Source organism: Pristiophorus japonicus, unplaced genomic scaffold, assembly GCF_044704955.1.
Source record: "Pristiophorus japonicus isolate sPriJap1 unplaced genomic scaffold, sPriJap1.hap1 HAP1_SCAFFOLD_894, whole genome shotgun sequence".
NCBI lineage: Eukaryota > Metazoa > Chordata > Chondrichthyes > Pristiophoridae > Pristiophorus > Pristiophorus japonicus.
Window position 1 is genome coordinate 6995 of NW_027254818.1, and position 10013 is coordinate 17007.

Genomic DNA, 10013 nt, shown 5'->3' on the forward strand with positions numbered 1-10013 from the left:
TGAGACACCAGCGAGTTCACACTGGGGAGAGGCCATTCACTTGCTCCGAGTGTGGGAAGGGATTCACTCAGTCTTCAATCCTGCTGACACACCAGCGACTTCACAAGTGACTGCTGGGATTGAATTCTGCTGTTATTGCTGCTGTTAATCACACCCAGGATTGAACCATGTTCATTCTGACAGTTGGGGTTTGTTTCTGCTGATGTTAACTCCTATAACTGGACTGGAATTTAATATTCTGGATGAATGGGAAATAAATCAACTTTGCTTTTAACACATTGCTGTGGATTTTTGTCTTTCCCACCTGAGTGTTTAGCATCACCTGGTGAGCTCAGAGAGGACAATCTGGGGGTAGGATCGTACAGGGAGGTGAACAGAACTTCAACCTGGACACAGTCCTTCAGGGCCACACTGAGAGGGGCAAACGGCATTTTAGTCTTTCTCATCTCTCTGCACTGACAGCAAAGTCGCCGTGCAGGTTAATATTGAGCTGTGTAAGAAATGTGTCCCAGCCGTCTCTTCCATGGTTCAGAGCTCCTGGGCACAGAACAGAAGTCATCTTTAGAAATGAACCCCAGTGCTTTGTTTACTTTTTTCATGGTCTTATTAACTCGCGTCACTACTTTTAGTGATTTAAGTATCTGTACACTTCGATCCCTTTGGTCCTCGGCCCCATTTAGACTCTTATTTCCCAAATAGAATGTGGCCTCCTTATTCTTCCTACCAAAGCACACCACCTCACACTGATCTATACTGAAATTCATTTGCCAATTACACACGCATTCTGCAAACTTATTAACGTCTTGCATTTTGTCACAGTCTTCCTCAGTATTAACTCTATCTCCCAATTTGTGTCATCTAAAAATTTGGAAATTGTACTTCTGATTCCTGAGTCGAAATCTTTTATGTAAATGGTGAACAGTGGCCCCAGCACCGATCCCTGTGGTACACCACTGCCCACCTATTGTTAGAACAGTGGTCCCAGCACCGATCCCTGTGGTACACCACCTCCCACTTATTGCCAGAACAGTGGTCCCAGCACCGATCCCTGTGGAACACCACCTCCCACCTATTACTAGAACAGTGGTCCCAGCACCGATCCCTGTGGAACACCACCTCCCACCTATTGCCAGAACAGTGGTCCCAGCACTGATCCCTGTGGAACACCACTTCCCACCTATTGCCAGAACAGTGGTCCCAGCACTGATTCCTGTGGAACACCACTTCCCACCTTTTGCCAGTCTGAATAGCTACTCTTAACCCCTACTCTCTCTTTCCTGTTTTGTAACCAGCTTGCTATCCACAACAATATGTAAGATCTACAAGATGATCAAAGTCAGGCCGCGTGGAGTGAAGGGCCAGGCAGCAGAGTGGATGAAAAAATGCTTGCAAAATGGAAATCATTTGTTGGAGTTGAGGGTAGTTTGTTGCCATATTTCCATCCATTCTGTTACCTGACCTTTGACTCCACACGACCTGACCATGATCATTTTGTAAGACCGTACATACTGCAGACACAGTGCACTAGTGGTGAGAGGGGGTGGAGATTGAGTCCTGTGGCAGGGGCATTGATGAAGTGGATTTCTCTGAGTTTTGAGGCAGCGCTGGTGGCATTTTTCACCACTTTCCAGTTTTTAAAATAATCTTATTGCCAGTTTATTAAAGCCATTAAAAGCCTCTCCGATAGGTCGTACAATACAATGCGGCCTCATAGCTTTCCATCAGAGTTAGAATTACAGTTAGAAAGCATTTAGTGACTGAGCCAGATTGGGCCGGGCGTAAGTTGCGAGTTAGTGATGGAAAAGTGGCGGCCAGCGTACTTGGCTCCAGGACTAAGAACCCGGGCACTCAGGTCTCTGTGACATTGATTGATGAATTTTGTTCATTGCCCAGTCTCAATCGCAATGGTGGGTCATCTTGCTGTCGTGCGGAGGCGGGGGTCCCCAATGGAAGGCTCTCCACGCAGGGTACATAAGAACATAACAGATAGGAGCCAGAGTAAGTCATTTGGCCCTTCGGATCTGCTCCGCCATTCAAGAAGATAATGGCTGATTTTCTACCTAAACTCCATCTTCCTTTACTATCCCCATAGCTCTTAATTCCCTTAGTTCCCCAAAAATGATCATCATCTGTCTTGAATCTACTCAACGGCAGAGCACCTACAGCTCTCTGGAGTAGAGATTTCCAAAGATTCACCACCCTCTGAATAAGAAAATGTCTCCTCTTCTCTGTCCTAAATGTCTGACCCCTTATTCTGCAGCGTGGATGAGCACGCAAATCGATTTCCGCACACAGAGCAGGTGAACGGCCTCTCTCCAGTGTGAACTCACTGGTGTGTCAGCAGCGTGGATAAGCAAGCAAATCCCTTCCCACACATGGGGCAGATAAATGGCCTCCCCCAGTGTGAGTGCATTGTTGTGCAATGAGGGTGATGCCTGAACCTCTTCCCACAGTGAGAGCAACTGAACTGTTTCTCGTCAGTGTGAACTCGCTGGTGTTGAATCAGATCCACAGTGCTTTTAAAGCAGTTCGCACCATCGGATTATTTAAAAGATCTCTCATCAGTGTGAACCTATTGGTGTTTCAGAAGGTGTGATGAATTAGTGACTCCCTTCCCACACATGGAACAGGTGAACAACCTCTCCCCAGTGTGCCTGTAGCGATGAGTTTCCAGCTCAGACGGGTAACTAAATTCCTTCCCACAGTCCACACATTCCCACGGTTTCTCCGTGGTGCGGGTGTCCTTGTGTCTCTCCAATTTGGATGATCATTTGAAGCCTCGTCTACAGACAGAACACGTGTACGGTTTCTCCCCACTGTGAATGGTGCAATGTTTTTTCAGGCTGTGTAACTGGTTAAAGCTCTTTCCACAGTCAGTGCACTGGAACACTCTCACTCGGGTTTGTGTCTCGATCCTTTTCCAGTCACAGTGATGTTTGAAATCTGTTCCCACTGACAGAACAGACAAACATTTCTCCTTCCACATTCAAAGGCCAATGATATTCAGGTGGTGATGAAGTGAGTGACTCTGTCAGATCTTGACTATATGTTTGGTTTGAGTTTCCTGTCTGCAAATCCTCCCCTTCTAATACACTGTAAAAGGAGTTTTTAAAAATCATCACTGTAAGTACAGGATGAAAATTCAGAAGAGGCAATTCTAGTTTCAATGGAACATTCTTTCCTCTCTTGTTTCCCCCAAATCTGTAAATCTCTGTTCCACGCTCTCCCTCCTCCCTGTGCTTAAGTCTAAATCCATTGCACCATCTCCAACATTTTCCCTTTTGGTCGACTTCTCTCCTCCTCTGAAGGTGCTGACACTGTCTGGGTTCAGTTCTACACTCACTGGTTCCCCATTCCTCTACTCCCCTGAAGGTGCTGACTCTGGTTGGGTTCAGTTCTATACTCACTGGTTCCCCTCCCTCTCCTCCCCTGAAGGTGCTGACTTTGGCTGGGTTCAGTTCTACACTCACTGGTTCCCCTCCCTCTCCCTCCCCTGAAGGTGCTGACTCTGGCTGGGTTCAGTTCTACACTCACTGGTTCCCCTCCCTCTCCCTCCCCTGAAGGTGCTGACTCTGGCTGGGTTCAGTTCTACACTCACTGGTTCCCCACCTTTTGTGAAATGCTTTGGGCACTTTATTAAACATACACCCAGCAGAAGCACATTAATCTAATGGGAGATCACTGACACACGATCAGCCAGTGGTGTGGAGCCTCCTGAGAGTTTGGCACCATTACAGCCAGTACTTACAGGAGCTGGGACACGGGAAGAGTCCCATTAAAATCACTGGTCATTTGTTAACTAAAATAGTAATTTTGCCTTAATTTACAGACTCTCCCTGACCAGTCCCCATTTCTCCTCCATTTACAGATGCTCCTTGACCAGTCCCCATTTCTCCATTTACAGACACTCCCTGACCAGTCCCCATTTCTCCTCCATTTACAGACATAGAAACATAGAAACATAGAAAATAGGTGGTGAGCCAGTAGGTCGAACCAATCAGAGCATGTGAGGGGCGGGGCTTGTGACACCCAGTGGGCAGTGCTGAGCCCAGATCTCCCTCATTGGATGAAACTCTGCCCCATTGTTGAAGCTGATTTCTCTCAAACTCCAGGAGGAAACTGGATCTTTCTGTTGTGGCTTTAAACAGATGGAACCCTGTGAGCTGGAGCAAATATTGCAGCATTTGTTTGTGAAATAGATTGATTCAGGACAGACAGCAGGGATTCAGGAAATAACACAGTGCAGTGAGAAAGGAAATACAGTGGATGTTGTGTCGATGGATTGTCAAAAGGTGTTTGATAAGGTGCCGAACAGGAGGCTTGTTTATCAGATTAAGGCTCACAGTATTAAAGGGAGTGGGGCAGTGTGGATAGGAATTTGGGTAAAGAGCAGAAAACAGAGAGTAGTGGTTAATGGATGTTCTTCAGACTGGAGGGATGTAAACAGTGGTGTTCCCAGGGTAAGTGTGGGGACCAATGCTCTGCTCAATGTAGAGAAATGATCTGGGCTTGGGTATATGGGGTACACGATCAAAATCTCCACGGAACATCAAAAAGGGCCCATGGCCAACTATGAAGAGGACTTTAAGTGCCTTCATTGTCAATACACCGGTTAGTAATTGGGGCAGGTAGATGTGAAATGAGATTTATGCAGAGAAATTTGCTGTGATAGATGTTGCGAGGAAGAAAAAGGGAGGAAATGTACATTAAATGGTAAAACTTTGAATGGAGTAGAGGAGCAGAGAGATTTAGGGTTGTAAGATTCTAACTAATTCCTTGTCTTATTGAGGATCGAGAGTCTAGATTTAGAACATACAAACATAAGAAATAGGAGAAGGAATAGGGCATCTGGCTCCTCGAGCCTGCTCTGCCATTCAATAAGATCATGGCTGATCTGATCCTGGCCTCAACTCCACTTTCTCGCCCGCTCCCCATAACCCTTCACTCCCTTATCTTTCAAAACTCTGTCTATCTCCACCTTAAATATATTCAATGATTATTATTAGCAACTTTAATCTTTTAAATATAATTTGGCCAGATTTTCTGTGCTCTGCCATATCGGAGTAAACATGCAAGTTCCGCATGTCCACAGTAACTGACATTAGGTCAGCCCGCTGGATGGAACCTCGGTCACCCTGAGGTTGATCTCCGGTGTCTCCAGTCCAGACTGCCCCCTTACATCAGTCTCCCCTCACTTTTATACCCTGCAGTGATCATCTCTGACACCAGACTCTTCTTTGTCTTCTCTGCTGGGTTTGGGCAGGAAGCTGGGAAAAGACAGCTGGAACTTCTCTAATCTGTGATTTACAAGGACACTTTCCCTAGTTCCCAGCAGTTACTTTTCTTCAGTAATTTTCTCATTATCACTAAACTCCCCTGCCTGCTGTTAGTTGTTATTTCTTATAGTTTCACAATTCTAGGTATAAACATCACACATTATAATCTAATCTATTGTGTTACTCACTCTGGTTTGAGCTTACATTGTTACATTAACAGACAAACCCTGTTCTTTCCCCTAATCTGATTACAGATTCCAACAGTGGGTTCAGTGAATGGAATATCTTATCAGTGTTGCCATGGCGACCTGTCTGCAGTGAATCGATTGTTTGAGTTTCTAACTCAGACTAAACTTCTCTTTCCCATGATGCACACATAAGTCAAAGTCAATGTATTTTAACCATTTTATGTTGATAAAATGGTTAAAGAAGCACATGGGATCCTAGGTGTTATAAATAGGGGTGTGGATTACAAAAGGGCAGAGGTCATATAAACCTGTACAAATCATTGGTTAGGCTGCAGTTCGAATATTGTCAGGTTTTAGGGATCTTACACCAGGAAGAATGTCGAGGCCCTTGTGGAAATATCAGAAAGAATTCACGATTAATAAGAATTTAACTCATGCTTGAGGGTTAAACCAGTAGACTCAGCTTCTCTTGAACTGAAAACAACAGCCACTTCAAAGGAGATGAGGATAAAAGCTGCCAAATAGTAAAGCCAAATTCAAAGGAGTGTAAGAGAGTGTGTGTGAATAAGTAATGTCAGTACACAGGGTCCCTATAAATGCTAGTGAACGAACAGAAGGTCAGTTGCAGGAATAATAGATGTAGGCCAAATGGCAGAGGGAAGTTACCTTAGCAGAAACACACTGTAAGAAACAGCAGGGGGTGTGGGAAGAGATGAAAAGACCTAACTGATCAAGATATGGGACATACACAGTAACAAAGACACCAGTTTGGTAATAATTCTTGGAGGCAAGACAGGGTTACAATAACAGAAGGATGTATATGTACAAAGATGAAATGTCAGCAGAATCTATCGAAACCGACACGTGTTTAGCTGAGAGAAGAAAGGCTATGACTAGACACAAGGTTTTGAAGGAAGTTAGCGAGAACCTCGGAATAACACTCGACAGCAGGAGCAGGAACCTCGGGTAGAATCCCTAAGCTGAAGTCAGATGGAGACTGATCACCTCGGACCGAATCGGGTAATTTCTATATAGGTTGTGAGTCCTATATTCTGTAGTGACTAATGAGCAGTGTTTGTTAAAGCATTTATTAAAGATAAGTTGGCTTGTGAATCTAGTGTTATAGTCTTTTGTTCAGGTTAAACTTACTGTGGGAACCCTAAAAGGAAAATTGCAAACCTCTTTGTTTGATCTTTTGAACATCTAGCAAATTTGGCGCAACACCTTGGAGAGGGTGCAGTGCGATTCACTGAGATGATACCAGGGAAGAGAGGCTTTAGTTATCCAGGGGAGATTGGAGAAACTGGGGCTCTTTTCATTATAACAAAGGGTAATTGGAGATCTGAGGGAGGTATTCAAAATTTGATCAGGTAAACGAGGAAAAACTATTTCCACTAGTCGGTGAGTCAGTAACTCGAGGGCATCAAATTCAAATCATCACCAAAAGGCTCAGACCCAGGGAGGAACTATCGAGCACACTGTACAACAATGTTTGGGACACTCACTGTCCCTCCAGATCTGTGTCCAGGGGAGGAACTGATGGGTTTCTCTTATCCTTGTGTTAAATGATGTTCTCATCGAGGTGATGGATATCAGCATCGGGGAATGGGTCATTCTGAACACCTAGTGTCTGCCTTAAGCGCTCTTCAGTCAGGTACAGCATGGGTTAGATACAGAGTAAAGCCCCTTTCACATTGTCCCATCAAACACTCCCAGGACAGCAACAGCACGGGTTAGATACAGAGTAAAGCTCCTTCTACACTGTTCCATCAAACACTCCCAGGGCAGGTACATGGACATGTTACCAATACCCTGGATACCAAGGCAAGGAGAGGCACTCTGGAAGGTATGGGGAGTTGGAGTTTGTCCATGAGACTAACCAAACTAAAATAATCATGAGTAATGATCGGGTGTCAGTCATGGCTTAGCGGTAGCAGTTTTGTCTCTGAGTCAGTAGGTTCTGGATTCAAGTCTACCTGTAAAGAATTGAGCACAAAATCTAGGCTGACATTCCAATGCAGTACTGAGGGATTGCTGCACTGTCAGTGTTGCCATCTTTCAGATGAATCGCTGAACCGAGGCCCCATCAGCCCTCAACCAATATCACTAAAACAGATTATCTGGCCAGTATCACATTGCTGTTCGTGGCAGCTTGCTGTGAGCAAATTGTATGCCGCACTTCCTATATTGCAACAGTGAATGCACTTCAAATGTACTTTGATGTTGTTGTACTTCATTGGCTGTAAAGCACTTTGGGACATCCTGAAGTGTTACATAAGCTCAAGTTATTGTTAAATGAGGGAGAAAAGTTCCAAAAAAGCAACAGTCGGTTAAAGGATATCAATCTTATATTGGAGAAATCAAGGAATTGACACACTGTGTGTTGGAATCAAAGCTGATTTATTTGTCAGATATCCAGAAAATTAAACTCCAACCCAGTTACAGGGGAAACAAAGCCCAACTGTCAGAATGAACACGGTTCAGTCCCGATATGATTCACAGCATGTGAATACGTTGGTGTTTCATCAGATCACTTCTGCTTTTAAAGCTCTTCTCACAGTCGGAACATTTAAATGGTCTCCTATTGGTATGAACAACTCGGTGTGCAGTGAGGTTGGATGAAGAAGTGAATCCTTTGCCACACTCAGAGCAGGTAAATGGCCTCTCCCCAGTGTGGATACGCTGGTGAGCCAGTAGGTCGGATGAATTTGTGAATCCCTTCCTACACACGGAGCAGGTAAATGGCCTTTCATCAGTGTGAGTGTGGTGGTGGCTCAGCTGGTGAGATGATTTCATGAATCCTTTCCCACACACAGAGCAGACGAATAGTCTCTCCCCAGTGTGAACTCGCTTGTGATCAGTAAGGTGAGATGAACAAGTGAATCCCTTCCCACAGACGGAGCAGGTGAACGGCCTCTCCCCAGTGTGAACTCGCTGGTGTTCAATGGGATTGGATAACTGAGTGAATCCCTTCCCACACACTGAGCAGGTGAACGGTCTCTCCCTGATGTGACTGCGTCGATGAGTTTCCAGCTCAGACAGTGATCTGAATCCCTTCCCACATTCCCACGGTTTCTCCATGGTGCGGGTGCCCTTGTGTCTCTTCAGGTTGGACGATCAGTTGAAGCCTCGTCCACACACAGAACCCGTGTACGGTTTCTCCCCGCTGTGAATGGTGCGATATTTTTTCAGGCTGTGTAACTGGTTAAAGCTCTTTCCACAGGCAGTGCACCAGTGAGTGTAGAACTGCACCCAGCCAGAGTCAGCACCTTCAGGGGAGGAGAACCAGAGAGTGTTGACCTGAACTCAGCCAGAGTCAGCAACTTCAGGTGAGGAAGAAAACAGCGAGAAGGAAGAAATGATGGCGATGGTGCGATGTGTTTGGCTTTCAGTACAGGGAGGACGGAGAGTGTGTGGGATGGGGATTTACAGCTTTGGGGGAACAAGAGAGGAAAGAATGTTCCATACAATCTAGAATTGTCTGTCCTTAATTTCTCACTCGGGGGTGTGTGTTTCAGTCCTATTCCAGTCACACTGATGTTTGAAATCTTTTCCCACAACCAGAATAGACAAACATTTCTTTCTCCACATCCAAATGCTGATGATATTCAGGTCCTGATGCATCGAGTGACTGTCTGATCTTGACAATATGTTTGGTTCAAGTTCCCTATCTGCAAATCCTCCCCTTCTGATAACCTGTAATAAGGAGTTTACAAAAGTCATCACTGTAAGTACAGGATAGAAATTAAGGACAGACAATTCTGGGAAGGCGCTTCCCAGCGCGCGGTGTAAGAGTGTTACAGGACAAATACATTCGGCACCGCGCCACACAAGAATAAATTAAGGCAGGGGACCAAAAGGTTGATCAAAGAGGCAGGTTTTACGGAGCGTCTTGAAGGAGGTAAGAGAGGGAGAGGTTTAGGGAGGGAGTTCCCGAGCTTGGGACCAGGCAGCTCAAGGCACAGCCATCGCTGGTGGAGCGATTATAATCAGGGATGGTAAAGGCCAGAATTAGAAGTTATCACGGGGAGCGGGGGGTTGTGAGACTAAAGGAGATCACAGAGATAGGGAGGGGCGAGGCTGTGGAATGATTTGTAAACAAGGATGAGAATTTTCAAATCGAGGCGTTGCTTAACCGGGAGCCAATGTAGGTCAGCGAGCACAGGGGCGATGGATGATCCTTACCTACGGATCCATTACAGACCCAATCCACGCTCCAACCCTCTTCTCAATCTTCCTCGCTGCCATGCTCCACCTCACACTCAACAAGCTCCCGCTGGAGTAGAACTGAACTACAGAATCAGTGGGAACCTGTTCAACCTTCGTCGTCTCCAGGCCAGATCCAAGACCACCCCAACCTGCGTCTGTGCACATACAGAGGCTGAACTCAAAGTCATACTCAACGTATTCACTGAGGCATACGAAAGCATAGGCCTTACGCTAAACATCCATAAGACAAAGGTCCTCCCCATCACACAGCACTGCCCCCCAGTCATCAAGATCCATGGTGCAGCCCTGGACAATGTGGACCATTTCCCATACCTTGGGA

At 45.7% G+C, this 10013-nt stretch overlaps 1 protein-coding gene across 1 annotated transcript; it reads right to left on the reverse strand.

Moving 5' to 3' along the window:
• Nucleotides 1-7845: 7845 nt before the first annotated feature.
• On the reverse strand, nucleotides 7846-9672 carry LOC139257684 (zinc finger protein 436-like). Its single transcript, XM_070874577.1, has 2 exons — nucleotides 9650-9672; nucleotides 7846-9160 (listed from the first exon to the last, which is right to left on the reverse strand). Exon 2 carries the CDS (start codon nucleotides 8543-8545, stop codon nucleotides 7961-7963), a length of 585 nt encoding a protein of 194 aa, XP_070730678.1. The 5' UTR covers nucleotides 8546-9160; nucleotides 9650-9672; the 3' UTR covers nucleotides 7846-7960.
• Between the last annotated feature and the right edge of the window lie 341 nt (nucleotides 9673-10013).